This window comes from Bombyx mori, chromosome 3, assembly GCF_030269925.1.
Source record: "Bombyx mori chromosome 3, ASM3026992v2".
Taxonomy (NCBI): domain Eukaryota; kingdom Metazoa; phylum Arthropoda; class Insecta; order Lepidoptera; family Bombycidae; genus Bombyx; species Bombyx mori.
Genome location: NC_085109.1, coordinates 12290476 through 12306948, shown reverse-complemented (window position 1 = coordinate 12306948; position 16473 = coordinate 12290476). Strand labels below are relative to the sequence as shown.

General features: G+C 33.7%; 1 protein-coding gene across 8 annotated transcripts in view; it reads right to left on the bottom strand.

The window, feature by feature from the left end:
• Window positions 1-12663, bottom strand: part of LOC101742149 (NPC intracellular cholesterol transporter 1) — a 69335-nt gene extending 56672 nt beyond the window's left edge. For all 8 annotated transcript variants that reach the window (XM_038020182.2, XM_038020177.2, XM_038020184.2 and 5 more), the window contains exons 1-2: window positions 12371-12663; window positions 4379-4504 (exon numbers count right to left, since the gene is read on the bottom strand). In XM_038020182.2, the coding sequence (XP_037876110.1) occupies window positions 4379-4504; window positions 12371-12442 (198 nt within the window). In that variant the 5' untranslated portion in view covers window positions 12443-12663. The remainder of the gene's footprint in view (window positions 1-4378; window positions 4505-12370) is intronic.
• Between the last annotated feature and the right edge of the window lie 3810 nt (window positions 12664-16473).

Here is a 16473-nt window from a genome sequence, read left to right as displayed (position 1 = left end):
GTGGTGGTACCTACCCGTGCCGACTAACAAGACGTCCTACCACCAGTAATTACGCAAATTATAGTTTTTAGGGTTTGATTTTTATTACACGGTGTTATTCCTTCACCTTGGAAGTCAATCGTGAACATATTTTGATAAGTACGTAATTCATAAGAAAAATTGGTACCCGCCTGCGGGATTCGAACAATGTTGCATCGCTAGATACGAATACACCGGAGGTCTTATCTTTTAGGCCACGACGACTTCAAGCTTAGCGTTGACAGGTTACTGTGATCCTTACCAAGAATGCGACCACCCCTATTCTTGTATACAGTATACTCTTGTAGCTAACTTAACGTGGAGCTAGCCCTATTTCTTAATTTAATTCTAACAAAATTTTCCAAAGGTGAAACCGCAGTACATTTTTTTATTTAATTCTATTACAAGGTGTGAATAAGGCCTTCTTCCTTCAAGGAAGTCATTCGTGAACGCAATGTTATGTATAACTTTATACATTAACATCAAACGTCATACCTATTAATTAGCCTACGACGTTTGAAAGATTTATCACCACTACAAAAATAAAGTGTTAATTACATTTCGCATAACTATAACCAATTATTCCAGAGAAGCTTTCGAATATAGTTCGAAAAACGATTACAACATATTCAAATTTGTATTCAATATTGTAAGCAGGTAAACAAAAGCATATAATATATTATTACTAGCTGACCCGGCAAACGTTGTCTTGCCATATATAAGATTTCTAGAGAATTTCTAGTGTAGAAAAAAAATTACTAACTTATTGGAAGTGTATAAGGATGTGGAATATGAGTGAAAAAGGCCTGGAGCGCTGTGAACGATGAGAGAATGTTGTTTAAAAATAACAAAACACCAAACAAAAAAAAATTTTTTTTATCAAAAACTTAAAAAATAAATTTTTGGTTTGAACACCCCTTATCACTTAAAGGTTAGAAAAATAGATAGTAGCCGATTCTCAGGCTTACTGAATATGCATAAAAAAATTCATGAGAATCGGTCAAGCGATTGTGATTTATTTAACATCGATTTTAAGCTATTTCATTCACAATTGAAATAATTTTATTTGTATTGCAACGGTATATATAATAGCAAGACTTAGTTACTTACTTTGTAATAAAGTTAAAACGACTTAAACATGACACATCAACTGAAATTGTTTAATAATGAACAAACTGAAATGATCACATAGACAGACCAGATGCATGGAAAAGGCGACTCTGGCTTTGAATGAGTTTGGATCAGTATTATGGTGATTGGTCTCGAAACCCAGTGACTCGGGTTCTTTCGGTTGGTTCAGTAAAGAGGTGTCCTAGGTAAATGGTTGAATCTGCTGCACAATAACAATGATAATAAGATCTAATTTATAATTTCACATTACGATCGTTAGTAAATTTTAGTAAAAATTATAAAATAAAAGTTTGCGAAATATTCAAATTGCTAGTAAGTAATTTATTGTACTTCTAATTATCTATGACTATTAATCTATGCCTGCTGATGACAGTGGGAATAGCTTTACTCCAACATAGATATACATACATATTGAACACGCGTGTACTGACGGTGATACCTTTGTTAAGTAATGATTTAAAAAAGCTGTCAAAATAATGTACTAATCAATTTAATAGTGCAACTTTCACTCGGGCCTGATTAGCAACAAAATTGCATTATGACAAGGACAACATGATAAGGTTGTCGTTAAGACGCATTATTCATTGTAAGTCTTGATTAATTTAATAGTAAAGTCAAATTCTTTGACATTGTGTTTTATGAACATAACAGCTTATTGGTTAGTATTTATAAAGTCAACAAAAAGACAAGCCCTCTGAGATTATTCTTCTTCTCAGAAACTGTGACTCTTTTTGGGACCGGTTTCAGAATTAATATGTTTAATACTTTGTTGTTTGATTTTGCTTGATTTGATTTGTATTCACTTGAAATAAGGCGCACAATCCGTCTGTGAACCAGTCTGTTTGACACGGATTGCCAAAATAAATTTCAAAAAGTTTTAATTCAATCAGATACACTACGTGCGTGGATCGCTACCAGCAAACGAAGCCACAACTAATTTTAAAATTTCACGAAAAGTACTTTAAAACGTCGAAAATTTTTAAATTACGGTATTCTTTATTTCTTTCTTTAAGTGGGTAAACGAACGAACCAATGGCCCTTCTGATCATATGTATGCCAGAACCCATGGACGTGAACGCCTACATAACAACACAAAGACTCTTCAGCCTTTTTTCCTAATCGTTGATAGCCTAAGGGGTTAATCAACTTCACACGGACCGGTAGGTGAACTCATGGGTTCAACCTGAGAGAATTGCTAACACTAGCCCTAGCAAGAGCAGTGCTTCGCTGAATCTACTACCGGTTCGGAATCGCAACCCACTGACAGGATCCGGCGAGAAACTCAGTGGGTTGTGTCTGTGGGCTAGTTCGCATGTCGAACTCTTAGTCGTAGTCCACGAGTTCGATGAGGACGTTGACTGGTGCTTGAAGAGCCTAAAAGCACCGAGAATGGATCCGGAGGAACCGACAAGACGTGTTTTGGGTGACGGCGGCTTTGCTTTGTCCCGTCGCCTCGGTCAGATATGTAGTTAGCGGTGGCCACGATAAGAGGGTTATGTTAGCCCCTTACAGTAGAAATGCATGAGTTGATAGCACGACAGAAACATGTAGGCGCCCTCGCTACCTACCCGTGGAGGGACTCACAGTAGAGAAAATACGCTTTACCACTAGTAAATACGCTATAAAAAAAATCTGTTTATTTTATTTATTATTTTTATATTTACTTACATTAATATATTTCTAGATTTCATTGAGGCTAAAAACTCACGGAAAAAAAACACGCTAAAAACACAAGGTTAATATAGACATTTACCGACTATTGTATATACTTAAATCATAGTACGAAAAAAAAAGACCTTTGCATCATTAACTATTGAAAAAACTTACAATGGCACGTACGTGCAGCTAATAAGTGCTCAATCGTGAAACTGAACATTCCCAAAAGAGGGAAATACGCGTCTCATTAATTCCTACAAAGCCCAAAAGGGTTGTCGTTTGTATAGGACTTGAGCGACACGTAAATTCAAATTTCAAGCGCCAACTGATTTCACTGAGTTCCATACGATGTAACGTTCGTCGAGGGATGACTGACGAGGGCTTTTCCCCAGGTATTGTCGATAACAATGGGCGACGAAAACCACTAGACGAATAAAATCATTCTTTCAACGGAATCCACACTACGGTTGGGAAATATTAGAAACACCCGAGACTCAAACAGATAATAACTTTATAATTATTAGTGTCGTTCTGGTGTGGCTAGACATTGGCAACCTGTTTTGCTTTACTTCTGCTTTGTTGTTTGTGCCGTTGTTTTACCAATTTGATCTTGTTACATTAAAAGAACCATTCCGTCAGAAAACTGATGGGAGTCATGTTTTTATATAGTTTGAGTATACCAACACTCATTAGTAATTAGCCTAATATTGACATGGGCCGACTTCTACTAACGTGTACACACAAAACGAATAATTAAAATTAATGAATAGCCGGTCTTTTTTTTGTACTCCGTTAAGTACTTTAACCAAACTGGTGGTAGGATGTGTTCACAACCAACACATATTTGCAATTAAGCCTTCGATCTTAAGGTGGTTGAAAGTGTTAATTTTACTTCATCTGCTTACCACCACTAAAATACGTTATAGAAATATATGTAGTGAAACAACTACAGATTTTTTTATCTTTCAACAAAAAAATAATTCAAGAAATGCATAATAATATCGCATTGTGACCTTATACGAGATTAATTGGATTGACGGTTATTATTACGATAGTATGTAATATTATTACGATAGCTGGTGATTAATGGTGAACGCCACGGCCTTCAAGATGGTAAGAAAAAAAAAACCAATTAAACTTGAACAGGATCTCTAAATTTGCCTAAGTGGATATTTTCTTTATCTTTAATAACAATTAGACGATTAAGACGTAAATAGAGGTGTTTTTTTACTTGTCAAAGAAAATTTAATTAGTCAAATCATCCTTAGAATACTCGTAGTGTATCATCATAATAATATGATTATTTTCTCTACGTATGTTTGTAAATTTACAAGCTTGTGTTTATTTTCTTCAAACATGTGATGGAAACTGGTTTTTTACAAGTTTTTACTTGCTTTTGTGGTTTAAAATAAAGATTATAGATTTCGGTGAAACAAACTTTGGTGGCAGTCTTATCTGTAGTAATACAATCATAGTACAATTATTTATTAGTATGACCGTTTCTGATTGGATAGAAACATTTCACAACTCCTTTTCGTAGCATTAATACCTACGTACATAACTTAGTACTCACCATTGCCTTTTCTTCGATCGGTTTAGCGGGTCCATCATAGAAACAATTCATCATTTTATGTTCTGTGCTGTTCGCACAAACGCCGTACCATATGCAGTGACCATCTTCGGCCAGAGCAGACGGGATCTGGAAGGCAACAAACAGAATACAATTTTTGAGGACGCATTACATTAAAACTAGTGGTCTCGCAGTAGTCGAAATTCGACTATAATTAATTGGAATTGTAAGTTTGTACACTATTATGATTGTATTTTATACTTCTATAATCACAAATTTCGCCAAGACTACACTATAAAAAATATTAACAAAGACAAACCATATTCTATTCTCAATTTGACAACAGACATCAAGAACAAAAGTTTGACAATAAATAGTATTCATGCGTGTGTGCGTCAAATACATGGTATGTAGTGTGTGTAATGTTTTCTTTATTGATTTAATGTATCTTTTATGCATTATTTAAAAAAAATATTTGCTTTGTGCACTTCTTCTCTATATTCTCTATAAGTGTGGAAAATTTCATACTCCTCCGTCCGCGCAATTTTCGTAAAAAGGGATACAAAGATTTTGCTTCACGTATTAATATATAGATACTAACTCGCTAAAACGAACATAGCGCACGAACATCGACCAGACCCGGCACCGGCCGCATCCGCTTCCCGTCCAAACCCGACACGCCCGGAGTGCTCTGAGGAATTGTTCGAGATGATACCGGCATCTCGTTTTTACCATCGCACCGCCCGCCACCGGAGTAGAGTTCATCCGTACTACCTGGAGCCACTGCGGTCGTCCACAGTGCGTTTCCAGAGGCCTTTTTTGCCACGTACCATCCGGCTATGGAACGAGCTCCCCTCCACGGTGTTTCCGAGTGCTATGACATGTCTTTCTTCAAACGAGGCTTGTGGAAAGTATTAAGCGGTAGGCAGCGGCTTGGCTCTGCCCCTGACATTGCTGAAGTCCATGGGCGACGGTAACCACTCACCATCAGGTGCGCCGTGTGCTCGTCTGCCTAGAAGGGCAATGAAAAAAAATTAAAAAAAAGAATTTAATGTAGCTCAATTTCAAATGAAGCGCTTTGTAATATTACGTTCTCCTATAGACACAACGAACTGAGTTTCTCGCCGGATCTTCTGAGTGTCTTACGATTCCGATCCGGTGGTAGATTCAGCGAAGCACTGCTATTGCTAGGGCTATTGTTTTTTTATTTTATTTTATTGCTTAGATGGATGGACGATCTCACAGCCCACCTGGTGTTAAGTGGTTACTGGAGCCCATAGACATCTACAACGTAAATGCGCCACCCACCTTGAGATATAAGTTGTAAGATCTCAGTATAGTTAGAAGTTAGTCTATTGTTAGGAAGTCCTCCCAGGTTTGATCTCTGTAAGCTCATCTGCCTAGTTGGAGTAGCCGCTTAAGCTAACAACGATTAGGTAGAAAAAAAAATACATTGGTCTCAAACGCAGGGCATTTTTAAGGTCAACCTAAATCTACGGACGCTACTGTCGATTATCACAGTGAGATGAATAAAGATTTTTTTTTACAAACGCCTACTTGATGAATTGCAACTTAAAAAATGCCAGATATAGTTTAGTTTTCAAATTAAGCTAAATCTTGTACTAACAAACATAAAAGATCCAAAAATTGGAACATTATCATCAACACAAATTCAAGAAACCACATATTTAAGAATCGTTATTATTATTACTTGCGCCCAATCAATCCGTTCGGTTCTCTCTGTTGACATCATAATTCGTGCCAAACTTGAACATACAGCATAGTGACTGCCGCCAAATGACTCGGATTTAATTTCCATTTAAAATATATCTATATATTAATACGTGAAGCAAGAACTTTGTATCCGTTTTTACGAAAATTGCGCGGACGGAGGAGTATGAAATTTCTCACACTTATAGAGAGTATAGAGAAGGAGTGCAAAATGCTAGTTTTTTTTTTTTAAATAATGCATAAAAAATACATTAAACCAATATAGAAAACATTACACACACTATTTGACACACACACTCACGCATTCATACTATTTTGTTTATTGTTAAAGACTGCGGTCAAGTTGAGACTAGATTAATATTGATTTATTTAATATCATTTGTCTATAGTGTAGCCTTAGCGAAACCTGTGATTATAGAAGTGTAATATAGTCTTTGACAATAAAACCAAAATAATGTTCAAACTTTTGATTTAAATTAATAAATATAGTCGAAATTCGACTACCGGGCGACCACTAGTTTAATGGTAAAGCTATGAAACCGTCAGAAATGTGGTAGGGCTTAACTGGGCTTATTGTAAGTCCGCACCATATTGTACCGATATGCTGACTATTCCTGGAGCGATGCAGTCATGCAATCCGGCACGGAGTGTTGCATAGCAGTTACGCAATACAATTCGTCTTCGTACTTCGTCCTCATGCCTCAAGGTGGGGTGGCCTTCGTGTCATGTCTATGGGCTCTGGATAAATAACCGAAACTTTGAACGGAACCATTCTTAACGGAATTATTTTCACCGACTTTTAAGAGGTATTTGATCTAGACTTGAACTAACGACTACAAATAGACAATACAATATTTTTTATAACTTCGCTTTAATATTCAAGCCAGTATTAACAGGATAAAAAAAAACATGAAAATATTTGTTGGTTCGATTTGCTTTTTGTCTTTTTTCTTTTTTTTGTTGCTCTAGTAGGCGGACGAGCATACGACCTACCTGACGGTGATTGGTTACCGTCGCCCATGAACGTCAGCAATGGCTGGGGCGTGGCCGAGCTATAAAACTTTTTCAACTACATTTATTCATCTTGCGGTCAAAATGCTTTTAAATCAGATAGTCCAATTCTTCTATCTCCTTCTAGTAGTATCTCCAAGTTTAATTAAATGGGTTTCGTTGGCACGAGATTAGTGCAGGAGTAACATAAATCCTACAGCCACTTGCTACGAGGAATAGATAGAATAGATAGAGAATAGAATAGAATAAAATAAAATATTACAAAAATATACAGAAAAATAACCAACGAATGAATGCATGTCGAATCTTAAAATTTTTTGTACCACTGTTGAAGCATTATAATAATTTTATCATTTTATTACAGATAGGTCATTTCAGTTGAATTATTCTATGTTGTTTAAATATGTAACAAAATTGTTTAGGCATACTTTGACCCGTTTTAATGTAGGCTTCTGACGCAAACAATATAACGGCAAATTTAGACAGTAAAAAACAGGACCAAACAAAAAAACAAAAGATCTACATATTATGCATTACACCCAAAATAAATGTATAATATCAAGGATGAGCCAGACGCGGCCCACTAGGCATTTCTAAAATTGAATTTATTTTATCGAATTTCTCCCACCAATTCTTTTTTTTTATTTTCTTGTTTTTATTTTGCATAAAAATTTGTATAGTAAGTATATGAAATCCTTACTAATTTTTTTTGTTTTATATTTTTTATTCAATATTTATTATATATAAAGTTTCGTAAATTATATATTAATAGAAGTGCGGCCCGCCAAAAAATATTAAAATTAAAATTGGCCCATTAAGTAATTAAAAAGGGTGAGCAACCTTATAAAATATCGTATTTATTTCATTTAAAATATAATAATTTTAATTATGAAATGCAAATCTCGTTCGGTGTATCTAGCATGACCCTTCGAATAGGTAGGAGAAAAGAAAATACAGTTTGAATTACAAAATAGTTTTTACGGATTACGAAATTTACGAAAGACATTTTTTAAACATTCCAGGATAAAAGGTCAATACTAATTCTACGAATGCCTCATTTTTAGGGATCATTTAAATGTTGTCTGTATTGTTTTTCAATTCTACCGTCATTTCTAGAGTTTATATTTTAAAAAAATTATACAACATCCGGATCCTAGTATTGTTTGCCCTTAATTTAAAAAGAAGGGATAGAGTTCAACAACACAGGTAAGATACCGTGAAGATTGGAACTGAATTTTCATAAACGAAATAGTAACAACACCTGAAAACACGGAGCAGTGACCCGTGAATGTTATATCGATATACCGAAACGCCTTCAGGTCAACACTCTCAACGTTGTCGTCGTCATCACTATGGAAAACATAATTATGTACTTCAACAATGTTTTACTTAAGCCTCTTTCCTCAAAGAAATGCAATACAATTACAACAGCCATTCTAATAAAAAATTCAAACATTTTTTCTTTTTTTCTAACATTCAAACAGTTTTGCTTCGAATTAATAATCTCTAATACAGATTTGTAACATATTATGTAATACTCCTCATAATGTTTCGAATTGAACTATCCGTAATTCGTGAAGTGTTATTATTACATCTTTCGGCTTGATTTATAATATACGACAACGAATTTGAGAAATATAAAAACTTCAGACGTAGGTAGGTAGCTATTTATAAAATATTATTGTTTTAGGAAACACTTCAATTTTGAATGCGTCAATGTGTAGCGTTTGTAAATTATTGTTAGCATTGATTGCAGTGAGTGAGTCACAAAACAAAAACGCTGGTCATTTGTTTACTATATCATACAAATTCTGTTGAATTTGCTCCCTACAAGAACCGTTTTTTCCTTTGACATTATTCATCTTGCAGTATTTCTTTAAAATGAATTAATTCACGGTCTTTTAACATTTCCTGTTCGTCAATGACTAACACATTCGTAAATCATCTGAGAATAACGTGGAAATACTATTATAAAGTTAAACGGCAGTTAACACACTACTTATTTATAGAACTAATTGGCTACATTCTAGTTTTTCATTAGCAGCCATTGTAAATTACTTACTTTAAATAAGTAGGTAGTTTACAAAGGCTGCCATATTGGAATTTATGTTCACAGATTTTCAATGCCATTTTAAACACCACACCACTTTTTTTTTGAACTGTGTGTCTCTGAAAACCGCTATATCTTGAACTGGCTTGAAGAACAGGACCAAATTTTTCACAAATGATTTTTTCCTTTTATTATATAACTGGAGTAGTCTTATCAAGCGATTCGATTATGGTCGTGTCTCTCGTAAGCAATTTGTTATTTTTTAACCCTTAGAGCGCGAAGCGTCGATAGATCGATCCTCTATTAATGCGTATAACGTGCGGAGAGTCGGAATACCGACTATTGCGTAGTTTGGTTATAGCTATCGACGTGTACGGGACATATCTTAACGCGCTCATGTATGACGTTTTTGAGTTAAAAGTTTTTTATAAGGTACTTATTTAGCATAGCATTCCCGCAGCAATTTTTGCAAAATATGCGAAAGTAAACTTAGCACTAAAACTGTTGAGGAAAGAATCGAAAATCAAAATATACTAGTGCAAGAGCGTACTATAAGGCGGCACGGTTTGGGCCTATCATTCTGCCCAGTTCCGTCGCGAAGGAAAAGTGAAATAGCCAATATGCAATGCAAAATGCAATAAAATAAAATAAAAAGTTGCGTTTTATGTGCAAATTTTAGTATCCTGTTCTATATGTGTTGTGATCCATATTTATACTCGTTCACATACATTCACACTCACATAGGTTCACGCTCACATAGGTTCACATTCACATATTACATTAACCATAAATGTAATATTTTCAAAGGTTTTTTAAAAGTCAACATCATCATATTTGTACCTTCATAAACCACCTAATAAATATTATATACCTTAATATATATATAATAGCTCTCTATATATTTTTAAGTAATTTAGATTTAATTACATATATATCGTTATCCAATATTATTCATTTATTAAATGACGTCTTAAACTATAGATAAACCCTTCATTTAATTTTTTCTTTGGTACAGCCTTGTTTACAATAGGAGGAAACTGGTTAATATACCATCGCATGATATCACTGATGACACACTAAGATATGAACCTTCAAATTCTTTCCAATGCATCTGGCATACCAAATGTTTTTATAGTGTATTAAGAAATAATATACACATGAGTTAGCCAAGCCTAATGGAAGGCCTATGTTCAGCAGGGGACTGTGTGTGTGCTGGTAAAATAGAAAAAAATCTTCAAATATATTTAAGGCTTATATCAAATTTAAAGTTCCGGGTGGCAGTGTGTGGTGACACAGAGTAATGTTCCTTCTAGTGAAGTAAAATCTTGCCCATGCTTCTATTGCCCTTCCTGTTCAAATAGTTCAAAGACTACAGCTTCAAATAGTATCTCAGCCAATCCATTAAACAACAACAGCAATAAACAGTGCTATCTATTATGTCCAATGTAGGTTGATGAGACTGATCATTAGGTATTCAAATGCAAAGAAGTGGCCCCTCTAGAGGAATTGGGAGTGCTCGTAAAATCCTATCTACCATTATGCTCATACTTTACATGAAAATAAATAAAACAGTATCAATATTATGCACCAGTTCTGTCTTCCATTTACTTAATAAATATCAACCATAGGTTTTATTGGACAATGAATGCAACAAATAGTCACAGAGCACAATTGCTCTATTGCTAGGTTATTGATTTAAATTAGTCTTAATTGTCGTATTTATGGCTTATAATGGTTATGAATCAGGAATCAAGTAGCTCATTCAACTATCAGAATCATAGCAACATGGCAACAAAGACTAGCTTTTGTTGCTAGATTAGTTTTTGTTGAAGGGCCCACAACCAAAAGCATGATCAAATAAATATGACAGTGACAGTAGGCCGATAGGTAAATATGCTGGTAGGCAGTGGCTTGGCTCTGCCCCTCGCATTGCTGAAGTCCACGGGCGACAGTAACCACTCACCATCAGGTGGGCCGTATGCTCATCTGCCTACAAGGGCAATAAAAAAGAAATAAAAAGAATACCACTACTTAACTACCTGGAGACGTGGTGTAGAAATTTTTTATTGCATTGTCAATGTTTTCAAGATAATATGTTACTGCTATCAACTAACATGTTGGGTTTTATATTTCTGGCTTAATGCTTAATTTTACTTCAGTGCAAATATTTCATTCATATTTTGGATTCTCAGTAACCCAAAGTAAGTCTTGACTTCTCTAATACTTGCACTACATGAACTTGACACAGCTGTCACTCAAATACAAAGAATCAAGAAGAACCTTACTCAATTTTAGATAAATTTAACAATATTGCAAAACCCTCTTTTTTTTAATTAAATCAATCAATGAAACAATCCTTACTGGATCAATCAATCACAGATAGTACAAAATTGTGACAAATGTGACATGGTTGCTATTTAGGTAACAGAATGCTATTTATGCTACAAAACATACTTTTTTATAAAAAAAAATATGTAGCATTAATTATTTTCATTTTGTGTTTGTAACACATATAATTTTATTATTTTATTTATTTCAGGGCTTTTTAGTATGTGGTAAAACTGAAAAAGAAAATGGCTATAGTGTTTTTTTTAGCTCAAGGGGGAACAAGTTCATAACACACCTCTGGTTAACTAGAGCTTACAATACACCCTACCAGTAACATTCATATTTTAAATATTGGCTTAATGTTAAAACACATTAGTGTACAAGATTAAAATGATTACAATAGAAACTCGTTTTTTTTTATTATTTCTAACATGGCTCCAAATAACCTACCCCCTTTAAGTAGTTGACGTTTTTACGATCCAGTTAACTCTCACTAGTCACTGTTAACAGTGCAATTTTAAAGCTTATTTTAAACTTATTTCAGTGCATAAAACACAATTAAGCACGGCAGATACTTCTGCCATACCAATGAATAGATTAACTTTTATAGTATTACTTTCCTCTAATTGGAAAAATCTTCTATAATTCGATTATGTGCGTGAATAGTTGGGATTCTTGGAAGGCATAAATTAAGTAAATGAGCGAATAGAAAACAAATACGAAATATATTTTTATGCAGATTAATAAGTGAACAATGCTATGTAAAATCAAAGATGAAAGTAATTTGCTAAGGGACCATCAAATAAAGTGCTATGTTCTAATTAGTTACAAAAATGTAAATCGTTCAAAATTTAAATTTTATATGTAATACTTACATGTTCTACTAACACCAATAGAAAAAACAAGGCAGATAGAAATCGTCGCAAAAAACTTCCGCGATCAGCCATCTTTTATCCTTATTTTTCACAATGAAATGATTAGATTCAATTTTATTAGCATATTATAATTAGAGCTTGTCCAAAAAATACGTTTCTCTAACGTGAGTTACGTAGAGTAAAAAATAAAATAACAAAAATCATAAATAAATTATTTGTCCGACATAACGCACCACTATCGCGCACAATTAGCTTCCCGAAAGCTCGAGATTTGGAGAGAAACTGAATCAAAGTGAAGTGAGTTGTATTACATTTATTTTTATGAAGATGTTATGGCCTGGTAAAGAGACCTTTAAGGCAAACCTTTTATTTTCTTTTTCCATTATATTATAATGTAAAAAAATATTAATTTAAGACTTTAATCAATTGGGGGAAAAATAATGAAATGAGATGAGTTGGTATGAAATCTAGTCTCCATAAAGTGGTGGTTATTTATTGTGGCTTTTTCAGTGAGCATTTTGCGAGAATCCGGGAAGTTTCTTTTAACTGATTTGTTTCATTTTACCACATTTGTGCACTTTCAGAGATGCCAAGCAGTTAAGAAACCACTGTTTTTACACATTTAAACCTGAAGAAACACTAAATTAACAAAATGAAACGATTTCGCTCTTCACATTCCCACCAAAAAGGTCCCGTTAAATTAGATAAAAGCAGTCATAAATTGTTTAGTACTTTATTTTTTCACTTGGAACGACAAACAGATTGTAGCGTAATCAACTAAGTTTTATAATAAAATGCTATGTTGTTTTTTGTTGCTTTAGTTGCGCAGTCAAGCTTAAGTGGTTACTTCAAAATAATAAAAACTAAAAAAGAAAAAGTACCAAAATTTTTTTTTTTTTAAGTTGTTACAGTGCCCATTTTTTTTTTTTTTTATTGCTTAGATGTGTGGACGAGCTCACAGCCCACCTGGTGTTAAGTGGTTACTGGAGCCCATAGACATCTACAACGTAAATGCGCCACACACCTTGAGACATAGTTCTAAGGTCTCAGTATAGTCACAACGGCTGCCCCACCCTTCAAACCGAAACGCATTACTGCTTCACGGCAGAAATAGGCGGGGCGGTGGTACCTACCCGCGCGGACTCACAAGAGGTCCTACCACCAGTGAAGATAAACCTTGTACGCTGGGCTGGAGGCTACTCATGTCCGTTAAGATGGAATGAGGAAATGATGATTAAGCTCACCGCACCTCTCAACCTAGCTGTAAACGAAGTCATAGGCGAGCTCAGTACCAGAGTTAGTTACTACACAGACCAATTAGCCATAGTCTAATTAATTAAAGTTTTTAAATTAATCAAATAGATTTCATCTCATTCGTTTCATTTTTCATAAAAAAATATGTTTTAAGAAAATATAAGATTTGGCTTAGGCCAGATAGCTTGCAGGCATAAATTCTTTAAAAAAAGCAAAATGTATATACGGTACATATATACTTATTTAATGTTTTTTGTCAGGAACGCGAGGAGTTAAGTGTGAATTGTTTTATTTAGTGTGTCTTCATTTTTAAATGTGTATTAACGTTGGTTTATTAACTGTTAACTATCTATGAAAGTGCACAAATGTGGGGAAATGAAATAAAGCTGCTGGACGTAGTCCACTGAAAAAGTGTCAGTAAATAACCACCATTTTACTGAGACTATATTTCATCATCATCTCATTTCATTTCATTTCATTTCATGCTATGCCAATTAATTAATGATTCAAATTAATAAACTTCATTTCATATAACTTCAATAATTTTTCATAAAAAAATATATAAAAGATAAGGCTGTATGATACTGTTAAGATAGATTGTTTTAACAGATAAGGGCTTTTTCTATGAACCATAGATAATACACATATCAAATACCGTAAAATGGGGCGATTAGGGATTGAGAGGCGAATTGGGGAAAAAACAGGAAACTCTTTCGACGCTCAATATTAGTTTTATATTCGTTGCAAAATCTTCCATTTTTTGTAGTTTAATAGTAGAATGTTGAAAGTTCACAAAACAACTCTGAATATGCATGATAATAGCTGCTAACTTATAAAAAATCGCGTTTCAAATTAACTTCCTGTGGTGGTAATTATTTTAGTGCTAGAAACTTTGCTCTCTTTTATTTATTTGATAATAATAGAAGACGACTTTGATTTATAAACGTTATTTAGTGTTTGAACCATCATATATATTAAAGGTAAGTCTCAGTTGTTATTGGATTTAATGTATTTAATACAATGATAAAATAAAAATACATGTAAAAATCTGTTGTTTTTGGGGATATTGGGGACGTCTTAGGTACAAATAACAACGATAAAGGGGTCAATTGGGATGAGAATAAGAGAAACGGAAACGACCTAAGTATAAATAGGTACAGGTTTGTAGGGTCGCCTATGTAGTTATAGCAATATTTTTTAAATTTGTTAGTAAAAATCTGGTTTATTCATGATGTTTTTGTCTAGAACTTTTATTCAAAATTATCAATGTGTTATTTTATTATTTGGTAAATATTTATATTATCAGTTACGTATTGTTTTTTATTTTTAGATATGCCTCGCATGTACATATCAAAGAGTGCAAAGCCTTATAAGAGATATGATTCCTTAATATTAAAAACAGCAATAGAAGCCTATGAAATTGGGAATAAGTCTTTAGTTGAAATAGCTAAGCAATTTATTATAAGTAAGTCGGTTTTGCACAGACATGTAACAAGAACAATGAAATCTCAAGGTGGCCAAAAATGTCTAAGTAATACATAATAAAATATATTAATATTTGTTCAGAGTGGGGGTATCCACTTGATTAATCCATGGAATAACCGACACACTTAATCTCTTAACCCTAATAAAAATATCAGCCCCTAAGTACATACTTACGAAGAACGAAGAAATTTATGCCGTTTAAAAGAAAACCCGCTCGTTCAAATTTAGGTGCTTACTCTCCCTTAAACAGAATCCTTTGGGACTACAATAATGTCCACGGTAGCGCGGTCTCCGTCAATGTTTATTCGAAGTTGTCCGATTGCGCTGAATTAATTATATGTGATGAAATAGATGTTTTTTCTAATTGTCTCACAACTTACAGGAAAAATTAGTCGCAGATCACTTCCCAAGTAAATACAAATTAATCATAAGTAGTTAAATGTAATCAAGTTTTAGTTATAATTTTATTTTATTTTTTGTTGTCAATGCACTGTCGATTGCATCTTTAATTGAGGTGACATTTGTCATGTACTTTTGTCAGTTTTTCAATGTTTTTTATTGACGATCACTTTGTTGGTGCAACTAAATAAATTAATTTATTAAAACTAAGTAGTGCCAACCCTAGCAAAATTCTTTTTATCACTAATTTCGTCCCCATTAACCACAATTTCCGGGTAAATAGGAATTACACTTATTTTTGCTTTTTTTGCTTAAAATGGAAGGCTAGTTGCATAGTTTTAAATTGGATAACAAAGATACCCCCAAGACTCAATCGTTTTGATCCTGATATAGCATTATGTACATAAACAACTATCTTAAAATTGTTCGTAAAGTTGGAATTTGTCCCTAATCACCTTATTTTACCGGTACCGTAATAACTCTATGCCAACTACCAATGACCATAGAGTATACGCTAAATATTTGAGACCAATGACATTAGGATAGAATTATGATTTATGTTGAAACAAACATTCAATAAATTTCGGCATACTTAGGTATTATGTATTATCACCTACCAAAATACTCATCGTTATTTGTATGAATTACAATGTAAAAAAATATTTGGAGTAATTACAGTTTCCCGATAATAAAGTATTACTATAATGTTAACAAAATTAATGAATAACTGAAAAACTAAAAAACACTACTGTACTCACACTATCGTTATAAATTAAAAGTGCATTTAAACATTTTAATGACAATTCAATAATGGATGGGAGACGCAGTCACCGAAGCGTGTATCCTACAGCGAAACAAAAGAAAAAACTTATAGAAATGGTAGCGAAATATCCCGAGCTAGTGTCGTGTAAGGTCAGACAAGGCTTCAGCTATACCGACGCTCACAAGCTTTGGCAAAACATAGC